Below are 20,831 nucleotides of genomic sequence, written 5' to 3'. Positions count from 1 at the left end.
ATAAGTAATAAAATGATTAAAAGCCAACGCGAAAACAATACAACACACAGCAGCATATATCAAAAGAAACATTTCTTAAACAAAACACAGCCCTACAAGGAAAGTGCAAACCGTGTTGCACCCTGCGATCCAGGATTGTGATACTCCTGTGGGAGGTAAACGGAGACCCTGCCCGCCTAAACCCAATTTCCTACGATTAAAAAGAAACGGGTACTGGCGGCGCCCACAAGTCCCAGTAGCCGGTGTGCCCGAGTTCTCGGAGAGTGAGACATCCCAGGCGGCCGCACGCCGGGGTTGGCTACGGAGATAACGGAACCCGCGCGACCGAGAGATGGCCTCGGCGGCCACTTCCCTCTTCTCCCGGAGGTGCGAGTTCCGAACGTAGTCAAAGCGGGACTCTCCACGGAGAAACAACTTGGTAGAAAGAGGAAACCGCGGGCAGTGCTACAGTGGCCGTTACTGAACTGGTCTTTCAGAAAAAACGGCATTCGCCAGCACCCCGATTTGTGCCCGACGTAACCAGCACCCGCCGAGCTAAACTGCAGTTCGCGCTCAGGAATCCGGAACCCGCTTCCACACAGTGGCCGGCGCAGCTAAGCCCGAGTCCTTAGGACTAAACATCCGACTGAAAACCCCAGGCTCGAATAAACGCTACGACATCGCCAAGCCCGGACGTGCTCCCACGAAGCCATCACCCTCCGGTGTCACGTTCGAACCGGCCACGGCCAAACAGGGACTCCATGGACGGGCAAGCCCGTACGCGATCGGGCTTCTTGGACTCTTCCGGTACTTGGGCGGACAAGGAATGGGACTCATAGGCGCCTCTAAATCCAAGCCTGCTAAAGCCACCAAACGCGCGACAAAGCGAGGCAGGGCATCGGGCGACAGAGGCGCGGCCGCCGCCTCGGGCGACGAAGGACCGGAAGGCGCCTGGAGGACGGCGCTGGGAAAGAGAAAGCACCCGCGCCGCCCTAACCAAAAGGCTCGCGAACGGAGACGGCGCGGCCCTGCTGGCGCGTCTGCCCCTGAGGAACTCCGGTTCCGCGCAACCGCGGAAGCTGCACGTCAGAACCCGGCAGAAAGACGGTGCGGCCACCGAGAAAACCCGCGCACCGAACGACGAGCTGAGCTGCGACCCAGCGAGAGTGGGCGAGAGAAAATGGTGCGGCTGGGATCGTGCAAAGGACCGCAACTAGCCTTGATGCCCCCGACAAATTTCCGCTATGGCGCCATCCACGGTGCTGTCGCCGAGAATCTGGAGACACAAAGACAAGAGCGGTACTGCGCCCCAGGCTTGGTGCAAATGTGTGCTGTGACAGAAAAACCTTCGGGGGCGCGCTGCTGGTCAGAGAGCAATTGGGAACGCCGGGAACTTCGACCCGGGAACAGCGGCGCCAGTGGGCCTTGGACAGAGAAAGGGACAGCCGAGAGTGCGGAGAAACATCTCCCCGCGCAGCTGACGGAAGCGCTAAGAAGAAACAGCGGGCTTCTTCCCTTTTGGGTACAGCGCTGGAGAACCGCGATTCCACCTGCTGGCGGCGCTGGACCCCGCTAGGGTCCCCGCACACAGCGGACGGCTTTGCGGAGGCCAAAGGCAACTATGACCTCTGGCTCCATCAGCGGTGCAGCGGGTAAAACTAGGCCAGCGCTGAGAAGGGAGCGGTTGGTGAGTCATGGCGGCCAGTGAGATTTCCACTCCCACTGGCTGTCCCCAACCCCGCCCTTCCGGCATAAGAAAACCTTTGGGGTTTTTTTTGGCGAAGTCCGGGCCTCCAATATGGGAAGTCGCCAGGAACTGACCCAGAGGCCTGGGCGTGGTGAGAGCAGGCTGAGTAGCACCCAAGGCAGGCACGGATTCGTCTGGTCTTGAGGAAAAGTAAGGCGCCCTGGACACCAGCAGCCCCGCTGCCAGGAAGCAGTTCTTCCAGCGGGCGGTCCTTGCGGGGTCCTCCTTGCATGCCATTCCTCGGTTTGGGTCTGGGGCCCTTCTCCCTTTACAGATACCTCAGAGCTCTTATCTAGAGGCTGAGGAATGCATCCCTCTGGGGCGGGAATCTGCACTGGAGGGCGAGGGCGCAGTGGAGAATAAAGGCACTGTGCCGCCTGACCTTGGCGTCTTGGCTTTGTGGCTTCGGTTGACCAGGACTGCTGACCGCATGTCCTGCACCCCACCTCCTGCTGGTTGGAGCTCAGTGAGAGCTGGTCCTTTTTACTGATGCTTAACTAAGTCAGGTAAAGCGGGCGAGATGGCGCATGCCAGTAATCCTAGCAAGGCCACTGGCTCAGGCAGGAGGATCTCCAGTTGGAGGCTTGGGCAACACAGTGAGACCCCCTCATAAACCAACGAAACAGCCAAACAAACCAAAAACTATGTCTGACGTCTTTGATTTCTGAGGCTAATAGTGGAAGTGGGCAGACGGGTAATGGACTGGGTGACTCCACCATGGGTGATGGTATTGATGGTGGGTTGCCTGCCCCTCTGTAAGCCCATTATAATCGTCAGACTGAGCCGGCCATGGTGGCCCATGCCCGCAATGCCAGCAACAGGGGAGAAGGACCGCAAATTCCCGGCCCCCATCAGCTTACCGAGTTCCTGAGCAACAGAGCCAGATCCGGTCTCAAAATCAATAATGATTATTTTAAAAAGGGGATAGACATGTAGCTTTGTGGTAAAAAGTACCACTGGTGTTCAATCCCTAGTAGTACACCTGCTCCCAAATCGTCAAACTGGGGATCCCTAATTTCTTTACTGGCCTTCTGCCAAACTAACATTTTAAATGAGTCACTGAAGGCTTCTCTGTCTTGGGGTGTTGCAATGGTGGCAGAATTTCCAGCACTTGAATCCTCCCCTTCCACTCATTTTTCAAGTAAGACTCATGCCTCTGAAATACATTCTTCTGGAATGTATGGAGGTGCCACTGCACAGGAGGGAATTGCACTGTCCCATGACTTTCTTGCTTTCCCTCAAAGATCTGCACTACTGGAAGGGATGCCCCACAGAGACTCCAGACTCCACCGTGTGTATCTCCAGCAGCCTTCAACATCTCCCAACCTCTGTGGCTGGTCCAATCAATCAGTTCCATTCCCCCCCACCCCCCACCCCCATGAACCTGGGCTGGTTTCAGAATGGGACAGGTGTTCCAGAGAGGTAAGAAGACCCTTTTAAAGGGACTCTTATCTCACCTACTCTCAAACTTGCTACCACAGTCTTCCCCCTCTGTGCTACCATTTCCTCCCCTAGCTAAAACCCTCCTTGGTACCTGAAGTGTCTCCACTTGCCTCCTTCTCTGTGGGTCTGGAGAATGGAGGAAAAGTGCCTTGTCCCCACAGAAAACCTTACAGTCACTTTACCGAGACTGAGAGGCCAGGGCAGAGAGCTCTTTAAAACAAAATCGGGGACCCATCAGTCTTATCTCCACGCACCAACACACCTTCCCATTGCTTAGTCCATTCATTCATTCATTGGTTCATTCACTTTGTAGTACTGCAGATTGAACCCAGGGCCTTGAGGCATGCTGGGTAAGTGCTCCACTACTGAGCTCAACCCCCAACCCTTCCCCTCCACCCTCGTCTTGCATTTGAGCAGAAATGTTGGAATTAGCACTCCTGGTGGTAAGGGTGACCAACTGCAGATTGGGATTCTAAAGAGGAGTTTGGTAGGTATTACTCCCGCAAAGGAGTGTGCATGAGAGCTACTTCAGGCCTTCAAATTCAGTGTGCTTCCAGGGTGGTGTGTGCCTGTGAGAATGGCCAGAGACTGGTCTTGGGAGGAGCACATTGCCTAAGAGGAGACCTTAAGCCTTTTGCAGTCCCAAATTGGCCAGAGTCCGGGGAGGCTGGCAATATCAGGTATGGTTTCAGGCCATGGTTTCAACCCCCAGGGTTGAACTGGAGGGCACACACACACACACACATACACACACACACAAAAAAAAAACATGTCGTGTGGATTCTTTCATAGTTTCTGTCCTTGTTTCTCATTGGAAAGAGGAAACAGAGTGTTAAAAAAGACGGATACGTTTGTACAGTTTCATTAAGGGAAGCTTCACCAAACCAAGATGCGCAGCACAATAACAAGACTTGTTAGGATTACCACTGACCGAAAAAAAGGTGACACAAAACAGACGTTTTTCAGACATTTGAACACAATGCAGAAAAGAAGTCGAGGTACCGCAGCAATGTGCACAGGTGAACCTTCTGGGAATTGTGGACACGGCACAGAAGGTAAGCAGTTATGTCTTAGAGAGATGGTCATAATACATGTCCGTGCTTTCCAGCATAATGAAGAAAAGCTTTTCCTCTGTCTCGGTAGGTCCCATGGCTATGGGAGGAACCGTGAGTTAATTTGGAAATGGCCGAACAGGATCAAAGGCATACAGATTTATGAATTTTAAATTTTATGTATATGGAAGCATCACAGAAAGAACTGATTACTCCACAGGAGTGGTGAAATTGGAGAACTTACAACCAACCACCTCAAGAGGGGCTGGCAAGGGACAGGGGTATACATATGGAAGTAGAAATGACTTTTGGGGGAGACGAGTGGTTTTCTAGGTGAGTACTGGGCAATTAAGAAAGTTTTCAAAGAATGTCTGATTGAGTGTGGTGGTGAATTTTCTTATCAGAGAGGGGTGATAAGGGAATTGGGGTGAGTATTAATGATGATCACATTACTTGGAGAAGCTCTGCTTTTAGGTATACAAATAGAATTCAGAAAAATAATCCTTTTGCCAAAGTGCCATGTATTGAGCATGGCATAGCCTGATTTCCTTTCACAATCCCCTTCATTAGGAAAATTCCTAATTCCGACAATTTTTTCAACCCGTCTTCTGTTGCTATCACAGGATCTCAGGAAACAGGCAATTTCTGAAGAAAATGAACTTATTTAACGATGGGTTCTGGAGTTGGGGAGGTCAAAGAACATGGCTGAGGCAACTTGGATGAGTTGGCAAGTTGTGCTCCCTTGTCCGATGGTGGGAAGGCACGGGAACGTGGAACACACGGGAGAGAGCCCACTACTGACAGCCCTTTTGTAAGACATTGTATCCTCTCATGGAGGCAGAGCCCTCATGGCCTAATCAGTTTTTAAGGCCCCACTTTCCAATACTGTTGCCTGCGGGATTCAGATTCCGGTGCGTAAACTTTGGGGGATACACTGAAATCAGAGCAAGGATCTCCAGCTCGTTTTTTCAAATGTAGATTTGAGCCTCAATACTGATGGTAACAGTGATCACCCCTGGACCTGGTAGACCAGGAGAAAACAAAGACCATGGAGATAAATGGGCAGCAAGTAACAGGGAACATACCCCAGGGGCAGTAACACTGAGCTAGCACGTGCACAGTCCTTCCTGTTACCTCTTGTCTCAACAGAGAACTCCCCGTTGTCACCCTGTTCACCAGCAAGAAGAGCATTTTCCAGTGGTCTCCTGGATTGAAAATCCACCCCTTCCCCTTTGCCATTTAGTGACAGTTTTGCATCCTTGTTGCAGCTCAAAGGAGTTTGCCTTGAGATGCTCTCTAGGAGAGGTCCATGGATTTTTTTTGAGTACACTGATTCTCTAGTCCTGCAGGCTGAAGAGAAGCTCCTGCACACCACTCCCAATGCACTTCATGGAAGAGTTCTTCCTGATCTTTCCCCATAGTGTCCACCCCCTGGTGCTTTTATTTTGGGGACAGTTGTTTCTAATAACCTAGGAGCGTATTCAGTTACTGGTTCCAACAGCTCACCCAGATATGGCTCCTGAAACAACACTGGGTTCAAACTATGTGTGTGTCTTTCCTGTGAAAGGAAAGCAGTAGTGTGTGGGGACAGCATGAACTTGGACCTAGTTAAGGTCACATTACATAAGATATCTTGAGTCCGTGCATGTTGTGGCATAAAGGTGAACCCTATGAAACCTACTGAGAGTTTCTTCTTTCCCCAAATGGTGGAATGAGTCTTAGTGAACTTCCTAAGGACCATGCACTGAGGACAGTGAATGCAGGCATCATTTCCCCTAGAAAGGGGAATGCTTGTATAGAGGGAGATGTTAAACAATCCCCTTGAAACTGAGGGTTCTGAGAAATCCCTGTTCTCCTTGAGCCATTCGAGATGCTAGCCAGAAAAGGAGTAGGTCCTGAGATAAGTTCCACAACTACCAGCAGCAAGGCTAGCGTGTGACTGGAAATATGTTCATCAGACCTAAGAGTCAGAAGTTTTCTTGTAATGAAAATATGGGGAAGAAAGGCATGTATCATTTTACATTTAGCTTACCTCGACTGTAAATAGGAGAGGCATTACAGTACACAATGGGGAGCTTTGGGGACAAAGGGACAGGTCACTTGTTGCTTCTACATTGGTGAGTGTTCACAGTCAAGAACGTTCACACATAAACTAGATGTGGTGGCACTGGTAGGCTACCAGATGGGTCTGGAAGTGAAACTTTGAACATATTTTCAGGAATGCGGGAGAGAGTTGCTAGTTTCGCCCCAAGCAGTATCTCTCTTCCCCTCCATACTCTAGCCCTTGTCATGAAATTTAGAATATCTCAGGGTTTTCTTTTACCAGTGATAAGTAATAATGGATGAAAGGTTCAGTCTCTGGATAGAATTAGAGTTAGGATTGCAGTTAAGGAGATAGGCAGGTTCAAAGGGAGAGTAGCAAAAGGGATGCCAAAAAAGAGAAAATTTATCTTGGATTTCTAACTTACGTTAATGTTCCTGGATATCTTCATTCAAGACAGGGAATCCACAAGGAGGGTAGGCTTCCTTTTGCATTGTGTGAGTACATCCAGTGCCGGTGTTCAGTACAGAAAAAGGAATCCACTTCTGGAGCTCAGAGCCTGATCTGGGGGAATAGATTCCTGTGTTTACTCTCCTGCTTGTTATTTCAGGACAAGGAACTGGATAGGCCCTCAGAAGTGAGTGAATGGCATGAGAAGGATACAGGTGCATGTCCCCAGTGAACTCAAATTGTTAAAAGCTAAATGTGTTACCGGATCCAAGTCCATGTAGTCAGCCCTGGTAAGCAAACACTCAGGAGTCAAGAGTTTGGTAGCAATCACGTTCACTCAAGGTTGGCACCCTGAGAAGTTGGGGTGCAGCCATCGTTCCCAGAAAGACTTCCATGAGGAACTCGGGTGCATGAAAGGGGTTGTCGAGGGAGGGAAATGAGGTGTAGCAGGCAAAGGGCGGGAAGACTGGGTGATGGGGATGATCTTCATCCAGGGCATGTGTCTACTTCATAGTCTTCCCTTGTCTGAACGTTCCAACCAACCTGAACCTCCATGGAAGAATTCCTGTATTTATTGAGACAAAATGATTACTTTTCTGCGAGTTAGCTCTCACAGCAATTTACATGCTTTTTGTTAACTAATGCAGAGAAGTGAAGACTTAGCAGGTACATTCCACATCCTCATGTAACCTGAAGGTCACCTGATGTTCCAGATTCTGCAACTCTAAAGAAAGAAGACTTAGCAGTGAACATAGTCATAAGTTAGGTGCAGCCTTTCTTTAGAATTTAGAATGCTTGGCAAAGGCAAGGGAAGGAACCTTACCAAGGAACAACTCACATGACAGAGGCTATGTTTATGGACAGTGAGAAAAACTGTACTCATATTACTTTATTTTTAACTAAGTAGGCCTTTCCTCAGAAAGAATTTTATAGTTTGAGAGAGACAGAATCATACCGATGAAATCTACTGAAAAAATTTCAAACCAAGAAAAGTTTTAGAATATATTCTTGTTTGTTATAACAATTCATCCTCACTTAGTAGGGCAATGTATGCTTTGGTAATATAAGTTGGATGGCAGTTGGTGTAGTGTTTTAGAGGGAAATGTAAGGGAGTGACCAAAGTTTGGAATACATATATACTTCAAACCCAAATGTTAACTTTTACTCAGTGTATATCTGTCTGTTTGGTGTCTGATGTGCCCCGCCCTCCCGCCCAGCACAAAATAGTACAAGCTGAAGATGATCCCAATCCAAACATTTAAATTGGGAAATATCTGACAGTAAGACATTAGAAATAAAATACTATGAATCCAAATCAGAATATATGAAATTGGTGAACAAAATCTCATTACATGGTTACAATGTATTAAATGGTGGAATGGCAGCTAAACAATGTTATGTATCTCAAGTAGTTCCACTTGTTTTATATATGTGCATGTTTTGAAAATATACAGGTCCTCAGTAGCTTCTCAGAATGTGTGGAGAGCAGATGTGAGTTGAAATCAGGTTACAGAAAATGATAAAGTGATAGCAGGTGCCTGTCCTGGTGTATGGTAACCCTGCTTTCATGATGGGGGACAGCACCCAGTAACCCTTTGAAGGCATTTAGTGCTACCTTGGGTGGTATCCACTCTAGCTTTCATTCAAGTCAGATTTTGCTTCCAAGAACATTTGGCGCTGAATTTTCACCAACAGTGCAGGCTTGCAGAAAATGTTGAATTTTAGAGAGGAGAGCACCAAGGGCTAGCTCCTTGCCACACATTTGAGCCTAGTTGACTGGCACCCAGCCCAGGGGGCTGAGGACTACTTTTCTCCTTCCAAGGTAGTTTGCTATTATGCTTTTTCTCCTTCCAAGGTAGTTTGCTATTATGTTTCTTAAGGTGAACCTGATGTACACATTGGAGAATGAATTCATTTTGTGTCTGAAGTAGCAAAAATAACTTGCAGTGGTCAGTGGGATAAAAGAAATGACTTTTCAGTGCACTATGAACGTGTGAGAGCTTTCATACTGAAGGTAGGCCCACAGCCTCCTGGGTTAGGGTAGAAGGCTGTGAAGTAGAATTGTGAGGCCATGAGAGTGGAGCAGAACTCAAGGCTTCATGTCCCTACAGTCAAAATGTGGCAAATTTTTGCTCCAGTGAAATAACTGAAAAAGAGTATAGTTACTATGTAACCATAAAGTAATTCTAATGACTACATGGCAAATAATTACACTCTTCTGGAATGCACTGAGTTCTTGCAATATATAACTCTGCTAAGAAAGTGGTTACAGTTGTAGGATAATTATAGAATTCATTTGACTTACAAGGAAAGTGAGGGAGTACTTCAATTTACATTAAAAACATTACACCCTGTGGAGTATAAGAGAATGGAGGTGGTTGGTTTTGAGTCCACACATGAGAGATGGTATTTTCCTGGGCTTTTAATACCAGTTGTAAAAGTTCAGTCGCTTGGATTAACATTGACATTTGTATCTGTACTTGCTATTGGTCTCCTGGGTTGATATTTCACCCTAACCTCTTTCCGTGAAGTATCAATTGGGCGTTCTTCCTTCATATCAGAGGCCTTTTATTTATTTATTTTTTTCAGACATTGTGCACAGAACTTTGACAGATCAGAAGCTCCAGGGTACGAGTTCTGCAGGATGCAGGGGACCTCAGGTAATGATGCAGCTGAGACTGAAACTTGGGACCTCTTGGGGAAGAATGTTTGGAGAGAAGGTAGAGATTAATTCTGCAGTCTTGACTTGGATTCTCAGCTACCTGTTTTGTTTCTCTATATGGTTCAGAATCAAATTCTTAGCTCAACCTTTAATAGACTTAAGTGTCATTTAAATTTTTTAAGCCACAGGTGGTGGTCATTGTTCTATCTGTGAAGTGAGGACCAAAATTGTTCAAATTTCAAAAAGTAGCTTTTAGGATTTTAAGAAATCATACACGTGAGTCAGGCATGGTGGTATATGCCTGTAACCCCAGCTGCTGGGAGTCTGAGGTAGAAGGAGTGAATGTTTGGAGCAGGCTGAGCAACTGAGAGAGACCCTGTCTCCAAAGGATAAAAACCCAGGAGGTGTAGCTTTAGTATAAATGCTCTGTCTTCCATTCCCAGTACTGGAGAAGAAAAAAGGAAGTGAAAGTAAAGTGACAGTTCCTGAGACATAAATACAACTAGTAACCTTTGAAAAGATAGAATCATCCTTATGTGGTCAAACTGTTAATACCAGAAGCAAAACCCCAATGAAGGACCAATGCTTGCCTGTGATCCTTTAAAGATCTCCCTAAATGTAAGAGGATTTTTTATATCCTTGTACCAGATCTGCATTATTTTTCTTTTCTCTTTGAGAAAGGGCGTCCGTAAATTTTCCTGCTCTTCTAGAACTTGAAATTCTCCCACCTCAGCCTTCTGAATAGCTGGGATCACAGGCATGGCCCACTGCTGATTGGCTATCAGGTTCACTTAAAAACTGACAGAAACATACATTATTTAGCATCTCATAGGTCCACAGTCTTCTCTGTTTAATGATTCTTTTACCTTCAGTGTCATAAACCTTCCATAAATATTCACTTAAGCATATACAGGCTGCTTACTCTTGCCAGGTGTTCTGAAAATAGCTGCATATTTGGCATGTTCTCTTTCCAATATGGAAATTTTTTAAAAAGTTACCTGGAATGTGGAACTACCTAATAATGTGCTTATTAGGGACTGGGAAGGGTGTGAGGGAAGATGGTAGAAGGGTGGATGGAAGCAACAATGCACTCTGTATGTATGTGTGGAAATATAACATGAATCCCTTCAATGTGTACAGTTCTTACGTGTCAATAAACAAATTTTAAAATCACCACATACACAAAAGTGAATAAGCCCGATTTTTCTCTCCTGTGGGAACAGGTACAGAATTCTGCAGCCAAGAGCTCCACCTGGAAAGGGACCAGGATTGGGGGTAAATTCCCCGCTTTGGGAAACCCTTGAGCAGGCAAGAACCCAATCCATTTACCTGAGGGCTCCTGAGCGGGATTCTTAAAGGCACAGGAATGACCTCCATATTGGTAGTATTGGAGACTTCTGTCTAAGCACCTGTGTGGTCTTGGCAGCACCAAGCTGCTGCAGAGGAGGTCCTAGTCCCAGTGGATCAGTGAACACAAAAGTACAGAAGGGAAGAAGAGCCTGCTGGAGGCCATATGTTCCCCCCAGTGGCATTCCCTCAGTTTCCTTCTGCATTCTTCTTGGTCTGAAACCCTTTCTTTTTCAGATCTGCTGCCCTGTGCTATCAGACACACACAGGAGCTCTGCAGATTTACACATTTCTTCCTTGGGTTGGAGAGGCAGAGTGTGGAGTGGTGCCCAGATTGTGAAACTGGAATATGCAGTCATACAGGACACTTTCCTTTCTGTTCCTTTCATTTTTTAGAACTTTGAGCAGTTTTGCAAATTAAATCTGTCTCATTGATGTATAATAACATACCGAGATTTGAATTAACTGGATATGTACTGTGAGGGAATTTTTCTTAGTGACATTTTATCCTCTCTTCTAATAAAGAAAAAAATGTGAGTACTCATTTCCTTAATTTATTGAGTTAGTTTTAAAGCAGGAGACCCAAACCCTCAATGAATGGCAAAGCGAAAGCCCTCCTTTGTTCATTTGCCTTAGGTTAGGGCCTGACTTGTCCCTTGCCATTCTCAATTTAATCTGTTACCAGCACCAGCTTCTAACTGGGGTTCTGACTATAACCCTACCCTTATCTCTGAGGATCCCATAAATGAGTTATCACCAAACCTGTCATTGAAAGTACATAATTAGTGATGGAAAATTGAGATTTCCCCCTTTACCTTGTTTTATTTAGAGTGAGAAAACTAGAGGTCAATATGAAATGCTGAGGGTGGAACATAATAATTCTCTTAAGAATGCAGGAACATACTTTTGATTAGTGATTGAAAGTGTTTGGATAAATGAGCTCTACTCTCTTTTGTAAAAAAAAAAAAAATTAGATGTTGATAGATCTCTATTTTATTAATTTCTTTATAAGTGGTACTGAGAATGGAACCCAGTGCCTCACACTTGCTAGGCAAGTGCTCTGCCACTGAGTGATAATCCCAGCCCATGATGTCTACCCTCTTACTGCCATCAGATATAAAAAGTCAAAGGCTCTTGCTCTTCCATTGCTTATTATTGTTGCAAAGTTTATGAAAAGGTGTTTCAGAGCATACAGAAAAAGATATCTAAAGCCATATCTAAGGTCAGAGATAATGATAACTGAGAAAGGGTACTTATTAATCACTAAAGGCCAACTGAAATTAAAATGATGGTACTGAGATGTAAAAGTAGTTTCACCGCCTAAAATAAAATTTTATTTCCCAACAGCAAGCATCAAAACCCCAGAGTACATTCAAACATTTGAACAGGTGGATGTTGGAGCACCCCGGCGCTGAAGGGAGTGTTTCTGACGGATCCAAAGCAGAAACCAAAAGAGCGCAGCGTTTCTTCCATACTTTCTTGTCTAAAAGGCACATTCCAATCAGACCTCTTCACACTCCATCAAGCAAAGATCTGCCCTTTCCTTCTTTATACTGGCGGTTGGTGTGCTGCAGCTGCAAACAGCAGGGTGTGGTTTGTCAAGGGGAAACGGAAAAGGCTCTTTTCCTTCCCACTTTCTTCCCCGTGAGTCCAATGTGGTGTTGCCCGTGGTTTGTAGTGCACAGGCTAGTGCTCACCCTGCTGAGCGGGCTTCACCTGGGGGCTGGGTAGACCTGCACTCTCAGGCCCCACGCACACCTACTGAATCACAATCTCCTGTCGAAGTGTGATCAGGGGATTGCTCCCCAGAGTTTGAGGAGCACCCTGTAAATCGAGCCCTGGGACTTAGGGAAGAATTTCACAAGGGCGAGAGTCCTGAGGACCCTTGCTGTCTACCTCGCAAGCAGGTGGCATCCTCGCTGCTCAGCTCAGAATGATGATTCTGCAAGCCTAAGTGCAGCCCCCTGCTCAGCAGCTGCCCAACTGCACTGAGGATTGGAGCCAGCTGAAGCCATGGAGGCCTCCTGCAGATACTGTCCTCTCAGGTGGCTGTGCCTAAGGTTACAAGAACCATGTTCGCAGTTCCACAGTTCCGGAGGCGGTGGGAGACCAGGACCATGTCTAAGACCCAGGGAAGCTGTGCTCCTTATGCCCAAGCCCAAAGGCAGTCGGGGAAATCTGGGTCTCACCTCAGGAACAACCATGAGGTGCAGGCAGAGTTGCAACCATTCAGCACAGTACCTGCCTGCCTGCCTGCCACCTAAGGGCTGCCTTCCTTTGACCTGGGGGCTCTGCAGCCCACCTGAGGTTTCCTGTGGGAACCTCTTCCTTCTCTGTCTGTCTGCCTTGTATCTCCTTTCTCAGCGTGAGGGCAGTTACCTTTTTCTTACTGGGAATGATTGTGGGACCACTTCTCCCATAAATATATACATACTGAGTCACCTATCCGGCCCCTTCCCCTTTTAATTTTGAGACAAGTCCTAAGTTTCCCAGATCAGCCTGGAACTGCCATGCTTCTGCCTCTTCCTTTCCAGCAGCTGGAATTCCTGGCCTGTGTGCCACTGAGCCCATCCATAGAAATTTCTTTTACAGAATATGCCTCTTGTAAATTTTCACTCCAGATTAAGCAATACTTCTAACTCTGCTCTTTATTTGTATCTGCAAACTTGTGACACAAACAAATCAAAACCAAAATTTCAGCATGGCCTGTCTACCACGTGCTTTTCAAATAGCTGAGGGTCAGAAATGAGACTGTCCATTCTCTTATCAGGATCATCTCACTCTTCGTTCACACACACTAACAAGTCCTCTAATGGCACTGAGCTAACTACTAGGAAAAAATGGATAACACCACACATAGAGTTCTGCTCTCAGGCTGCTTACTCCTTCACCCACTATCATCCCTGGAAATTCATTTATCTCTTGGACGAGATCAGGATGTTTTTCAGTCTTTTCTTGTAGCTCCATTGGGATCAGAGGATGATGTTCCAAGGTTTCTTGTTATATATTCCAGTACCTGGCTCTCCATTCATTATCTCACTTCTAGCACCAAATCAAGGCTTAGAAGGGAGCTGGGAGTGAGGTGAGGCACTAGAGTTAAATAACATCATTAAGACTGTGGTTCTAGTGATGGGAACTCAGCTGCAGCAGCTTTATATTCTTTGCCAAGGAGCAGAGAGGGGAGTGAGCTGAGATGCAAGAGCAAGTTGGGAGCTGGGATCAGCCCTGCCCTCCCAGTCCTTGGTCATCCTGACAGGTGTGGGGGCGGGGGCAGAGGGACCTACTAAGGCCACGGAGGATGGGTGGGGCTGGGGTGGGGGAGGCAGTCAGGGACTGGTATTGTCTTGGCTTCAGGTCCCTCTCCCACCTGGATGTTTTGAGAACACAGGGAGAAGCTCACCTTGTAGGAGAATTGCAGGAGCTTCTAGGAAAAGGAACATATGAAACAATGAAAGAAAAAGAGAAAGTTGGTAAGCATGGTGGGAGTAAGGACACTCCCTAATCTCTACATTTTCCTGGAGTGGTGTTCTCAGCCCTTCCTGGCATCAGAATCATTTGGGGAGCTTCAAACAAAAGTCCAGAAACCACATCAACAATTAAGACATTGTTTGGGGTGAGTGTTGTATTTGGGGTAAATTTTAACTAACTCCTGTGAGCACATTTTCTCACTTGATACACTAGGATAACAGAAGTCTTCGCAATGAGGATTAAATGACAGCACAGGCAAGGACGTCCTCACATTCAGTTCTGCTTCCGTTTTCCCCCGTGCTAGCGCAGCAGCCTGCGTCCAACTCTTACTACAGGAATTTGTTATATAGGATCAACACTCGCTCATACACTAAGGATTACCTCCTGCTCGGTTGCGCTCTGCCACATGCCTGCACCAGCTTGAGAGAAGCAGGCCCTGTACACAGGCATCTGCTTCCTGCCAGCAGTGGGGATGGTGCTGTCACCTTGTTTTAGTCATGGGATGCCTTTTCGCCCCTGGCTTCAGGTGACTTAGTACAATAATTCCGCAGACTGCACGAGTTCTGCGCGGATTCAGAGGAGAGATTGTGATTTGCATCTGAGAACCGGGTGAAGCACTCCACTCCCCTGGACCCGCTTGGGGCAAGTGGGCTGGCAAGGCTGCACCCTTGACCGGAAATGCAGGTGTTGGGTACACAGGTGGGTGGCCCTAGCAGGGCAGCTGAAAACCTTGCGGGTGAGTGGGAGCCGAAAACACCAACAGGAGTACCGTCCAAGAGTAGCTGGAATCCGCTTTTCGGATGCAGCGAGCCCAGGAGGGGCTTGGAGTGTGCTCAGGTGGGCGCCTGAGCTCAGGGCCTGTGGATCTTCAGCTGTAAGCCTACGCAGAAGCGTGGACTTTGGCATGCCACCCGCCTCTGCTGCCTGACCCAAGCGCAGCTCTTTCAGCTGTGTTCTGCAGCTTCTCTTGCCTCCGTTTACCGGTAGTCCACTCTGACGCCTGGTGCAGCCGGCTTTTCTCCCCACCGGGGCCCAATTCGGCTTTGGCAGCGTCCTCGAGTCGCTAAAAGAAGAGAGTGAGGATTCCTTTTAGGAGTGGTGGGGTTCCTTTTGCAGTCCGGAGGCTTCCGACCTTCTGGTGCCACCTAGTGGGCAGCGAGCGTCAGAGCACAAAGAGGCCAGAGCGTGAAGAGTGGGAAGCCTGCGGGGGACAAGGCTTCAGGAAGCAGGAGCCGGGTGGCAGTTTTCAACTGAAAAGAAGTTCTGGGCGATCCTAAAAGATTTGCGATCTTCGCCTCCATCCTTTCCTTTATCCCCCCACGGAAACGTGTTTCTCAGATCCCTCGGCTGGGCCTTGTCTGCCACCCCCACTTCCCGCCCCAGTGCCACCGCGAACTCGGGTCTTTAAAAAGGCAAGGGCTCTAACCATATATGAGCTGTTGTGCCCAGCGGCTCAAGACCCCACAAAGACCACCAGAGACCACAATCACTGCAAGCAACAAAGAGTCATTTATTAGCAAGCTCCAGGCTGGTCCTCCACGCACTCGGGTGAGCCTTTGTTCAACAGGCCTTTTATAATGAAAAGCAAACAGTTTTACAGTGTTCTTTTTAATTGGTTAACATTTGAACAGCTAAACATTAGTCTTCCTCTGGTTGGGTCCTGCCAATCTATTTGATTCTCATTGGGTCCCACCAGAACTGAACGGTCCTAGAGGAAGAAGGGAGGAGGGAAGGGGTGAACTATGCAGGAGATGAGTCTGAGTTAGGCCTCCTGTCCTTGATAGATAAGGTTTCTAGGCAGCTGCACATTCCTCAGACAAATGTCTCTTAACAACCTCGGGGTAGGCATGGGGCCCAGCAGTCCTGTTTGTGCTGTATTGGCTCTTGAGGGTGCAGTCGCAACTGCCTGCATCCTGGTGATTAAGACAGCTGCACAGATATCACCCTGTTCTCAACAGAGCAATGAGCATTCACATGGTTTAACGTTAAGGGGAAGGAGTGGGGGGAAGTTTCACCATAAAATGAACGAGTCTAATAAGCTAATGAGCCCTGGAGCTTCTGAGAAGACCCGTAGCCATGGCTTCTTGTAACTTGCATACTTAAGGTTTTTCAGTCTTAGAATCCTTTCCGCAGCCCCCAATTAAATAAGCCTCCTCCTCCACAAAATCTGAATCTGCCCTAGTAGACTGGTGAGTGTCAGAAGTGTATCTGGAAATTTCAAAGGATATGCTGCCAAAGAGGTGCCAGGGAGATGGCAAAGAGAAAGAAGATACTAGAAGGAACTGATGGGGAAGGGAGGGAGTGGAACTGGATTGTCTTTGTGCTAAAACTCCCTGCTGAGGAGGACCTGAGAAACTGCCCTGTGACTCCAGCTTGCCTTCCTCTCTCTTCTGCTTCCTGACCTGCCCACTTGATCTCTGTGTGCCCATCCAGGGTCACCCAAGATGGTCCTGCAGGGGAATGTTGAGTCCCAAGAGGTTTCACTGGTGGCCCTGAGTGGTAAGGCTGGTGATGAGGTGAAGGGGCGCCTCTCCCTGGCACTTTCAACCTTCTCTTTCTACTTCCCGATATAGAAATGGTACTATTTTACTTTCTCACATTCCAAGGGGTAGTTCTGATTATATTTTTCTAGTTGCATTAAATCATGGAATGAATAGTTACAGTCCTTGGGAAATTTAAGAAGTTGTCATATAATAAATGTTAATCAAAATGTTCTGTTTACAAATTTCTTATTTGTTTTTTACAATTTATTTTTTTACTAAAAATATTTGTTTTAAATATTTATTAACGTTTAAAAAATTAATCATGACAAAGTCGTTTTTTTCCTTAGAAACTTTAAAACTTAAAAAATATACATGTATCCTTTATTTTGTATCCTATATATTTGTCCTTTTTAATAAGCACTTAGTATATTTTCTCCAAGTGTGATGTATGTTTTAACTTTTCTACTTCATAAGCAGATGTAGGCAGTTCAATAAATCAATTGAGGGAATTGATTTTTCCATTGACATTCACTTCATGATATCTAATTTCTATATTTGTTTATGAAATTATGTCTGATTGTAATGTCATAGACATTCTAAATTTTTGTATAGTTATAACATTTTAATTTTCATAGTTATGAAAACTTTGTTATGTGGCTTATATTTCTATTGAATATGAGGTAGAGATATTCACAGTTTTATCTCTATATGAAAATCAAATCCCAATATTATTTTAGCTATTGACATGAAATGTCTCCATTTTGCACAAAACTAATATCTATTCTCATGTCTGTTTCAACCCATATAATATAGATCCTAATTAATTGTCTCTCCAAAAAGAATTGAAATACTGAGGAAAGGGAATGGATTTCAGGTGGCCGTATTTACTGCTCACTCTCCTAAAGTGGGCCCATCATGTGTCAGGTGTCACTTATGATGTCATAGTTTTAGTTTGTCTCTACACCTGCCACCCTGACCTGACAAAAGGGCAGTGATATCTTCCTTCACCTCCACATTGCCAGCCTCTCACAAAATGCCTGGCACTTAAGCATCGTGCACAGTTTGTTGAAGAACAGAGCAGTTGACATGGTGACAATGGAGATGACTCCTAAGCTGGTGTCTACTGATCACCAATAGAGCTGGACACCGACTCCCACTGTGCTCTCCTCCTGTGCCTCCCACGACCAGCCTTTGTGTTTTTAAAGTCTGAACTCTGAGACCTTCCCTGCCTCAGCTGCAAGTCTAGAGCCAAACCCAGTCCTGAGGTCTTGACTGTAGCTTAAATATCCTGATTCCTGTTTCAGTCCTTCTTTGGTGAATTGGCTCAATATCACTTTCATATCCTGTTTCTTGTAAACAACTTTGGATCTGGCTAACAGGAAAAGTCAGAGTTCTCATTTTGACAAAGGTCTACTTTGTGTAGATTCCTCCGTGCCTCCTGAGGGGCACATTAACACATATCTAAGACCTTATTATAGTAATAAATGTATACAGTGATTGCTTACATAGGATGGTGACTCAGTGACACAAGATGAGCTCCTTCGCTCTGGAGAAAAGAATTCTCAGGAAGAGTTTGCTAGGACCCCAGAGGAACTAGTGTAATTCTTGGGTCGAGTGAACAAGGGGTGCAGTATGTCCTCTCTGCCTATCATTCTGGGCAGCAGAGAGGCCTCACACACCTCAAAGCTGCAGGTCCCTTACAAAATGGGAAAACACAAGAACTGGAAGGGGGAGGGAGTGAGAGTGGAGAGACAGCATGGTCTCAGCTCACAACTTCCTCCTTGTTGTGTTTTTCCCTAATGGAAAGTGGATACTGGTCTTTTTTGCCATCTTCTTTGTAAAACTCGATGTCCCAACCTTTCACTCTCTTTCCCAGCACCTGGACATTTGGGCCATAGGTCTCTGTGCACATCCCTCCTTCCTTTCTTATCCTCCTATGCATGACTGAAGACATTTCAGTGAGATGTAACTCTTCATTCAATCAATCTGATTCTGTTCTTTCTGATCTACTTAGAATTGTGATTTCCTCTTATTTAAATTTTACAACATGATTAAAGCTTTTCCCCTTATTCTCCACATTTGGAATGAATTTTGTGTGGTCCAAGTCCAGAGAGGATACAATAGAGGTTGACCTGTGGCCTGAAGAATAGCACAGGCCATGTGTGAGATCATTAAAATCATAGAAATTCAAACTTGAAGTGAGATGTCATATTCATTAGTGTCATGGTACATATTAAACATCTGCCTGCTGTCTAATGCAGGCAGGTAGGTAGTCAGCTGTATCTTAGTAATTCTTAAACACTGTTGGCATTAGTAAATTAGGTAAGATCATTTGAAAGCAGATATGGGAGCTGAGGGTGTGGCTCAGTGGTTGAGCATTTGCCTGGTGGTTTGTGGGCTCTGGTTTTGATCCCCAGAGCCCACAAAATACAAGATGTTGATGTGAAGGGCTGATAGATCTGGCTCCATGAGAATGTTACAGGTCAGATTATGAAGGAATTGACTAAACAGACTCCATTTTGCTCTGAGACTGCATGTTATGTAGGAATTAAGTTTCTCCCATGGGAACACCCCACCTGTACCCATCATCAGTTACTTGGTATGACATGTTTAACAATATAAAATGAGAATTCTTATGTAATGAAAAATGCTCTGTTTTGATCTCTATTGCTCCTAACCAGTGTACCATGTAAATGTAATTGTGTGGTTATTAGTAATCATTCCTTAGTTTGTACCTAGGTGACCTACTCCCCACTCCCCTCTCTGTTGATGATCTTATGATGTTAATGTGTAATTTTGAATCATAGCAACAGACATTAATGATTAATGTGGTTTTTGGTATAAGAACACCTACAACCCTGTGGTCAGGGCTGTACTCCCAATAGCCATTTTTGAGGCCTTGTGAGAGACAGTCATCCAGCTGGCTTAATAAAGACTCTCAAATTTGTACTTCTCAGTGGTGATCAGTCTGTTCTTAAGTTGTGCCCCAGAACATTTGGAGGCCCCAGCCAGATCCTCGCTGCCTGGTGGGCAATCACCACTCACTACTGACCTGGAAACTCCTGCGTAGGGGAGAGGCCACAACGTGGCTCCTAGGGGAAGGCCTCTGAGAGATGTTCCTCAGCCCCAGGCTGCATGGTCTGTGGAGCCCCACCCCAGGACTGAACTAAATTCTCCGAGAGTGACCTGTTTCTGCAAGGGGGGCCGGGGACAGGTCAATCTGTTTCTGGCGGATCCCGTATCTGGGGACTCTGAGGAAGGCTGGATGCAGCATTACTTCCCTAGTCCAGGATGGAAAGACGTTGCCCAGGCCCTCAGGTCAGGAATCAGGAGTGGCCATTTGTCAGTGTCTTTGGTGTCTTACCTGTTCTGTTTGTTCGTCCTTTTCTGTTTTGTGTTGCCCTTAAGCACAAGCATGGGTCAGTCTCCCTTACATCAGTCAAGTACTCCCCTCCAGTGCATGTTAACTAATTTCCAGGAATTCCAGAAGACAACCAGTGACTAGGGAACCCTTGCGATGTTTTCTCTCTAAATTCTACGAGAGAGAATGGCCAACTTTCGAGGTCGGATGGCCTCCTCAGGGGACCACCGACCTCACAACCACCTATAAAATTCAACAAATTGTCTTTGGGTCTCCCGGGTGTCCTGATCAAATGTCTTACATTCAAATTTGGATTGATATTCGGTTTGATAACCCAAAGTGGCTCAAATCATGTTACAGGACTCCAAGAAAAACATAAGGAATCAGGAGCTATTTCGCTGACGAAATCTGCTCTCCAGGCTGTCAGGAACCCAAATCACCAACCAGTCCTTCCGGAGATACCAGAGGAGTCTGACGTCCCCCCCGCCCCCATCTTCCCCTCCCGCTCCACCCGTCCCTTCTCCCTCCTCCCCACCTGTCCCCCTTCTGCCAGGTCTCCCATGGCCTCTTCTTCCCCAACGAGTCCATCCCACACTCGGAGCGGTTCTCATTATTATCCCCATCCCCCCTCCCTCGACACCCCTTCCCCAGACTCCTCTGTGTCACCAGTTCCTCAACCGCCCCTTAGGCAAGCCCCTGTCACCTGGTTCAGAACACCAACCTTTCATGGCTCATGTTCCCTTCTCTACTAGCGATCTTTATATTTGAAAAATCAAAACCCTCCCTTTTCCGAAAAGC

General features: G+C 46.5%; 1 protein-coding gene across 4 annotated transcripts; it reads left to right on the top strand.

Moving 5' to 3' along the window:
- Nucleotides 1-9,484, top strand: LOC306664950 (uncharacterized protein). Of its 4 annotated transcripts, none has more exons than XM_079146114.1 (2): nucleotides 1-1,666; nucleotides 9,302-9,484. In XM_079146114.1, exon 1 carries the CDS (start codon nucleotides 806-808, stop codon nucleotides 1,553-1,555), a length of 750 nt encoding a protein of 249 aa, XP_079002240.1. In that variant the 5' UTR covers nucleotides 1-805; the 3' UTR covers nucleotides 1,556-1,666; nucleotides 9,302-9,484. The 4 variants fall into 4 exon arrangements, 2 of the variants coding, with proteins under 2 accessions (XP_079002240.1, XP_079002239.1); XM_079146113.1 differs by lacking the exon at nucleotides 9,302-9,484 and adding an exon at nucleotides 1,764-3,061; XR_013764877.1 differs by lacking the exon at nucleotides 1-1,666 and adding an exon at nucleotides 3,103-3,148.
- The last annotated feature ends 11,347 nt before the right edge of the window (nucleotides 9,485-20,831 follow it).

Source organism: Sciurus vulgaris (genome assembly GCF_902686455.1).
Source record: "Sciurus vulgaris genome assembly, chromosome: 6".
In the NCBI taxonomy this organism is placed as follows: Eukaryota; Metazoa; Chordata; class Mammalia; order Rodentia; family Sciuridae; genus Sciurus; species Sciurus vulgaris.
This window is presented reverse-complemented; position numbering and strand designations above follow the sequence as displayed.

Excerpts from the sequence above, each read along its gene's own strand:
- LOC306664950 (XM_079146114.1), top strand. The coding sequence starts at position 806 with ATGGGACTCATAGGCGCCTCTAAATCCAAGCCTGCTAAAGCCACCAAA.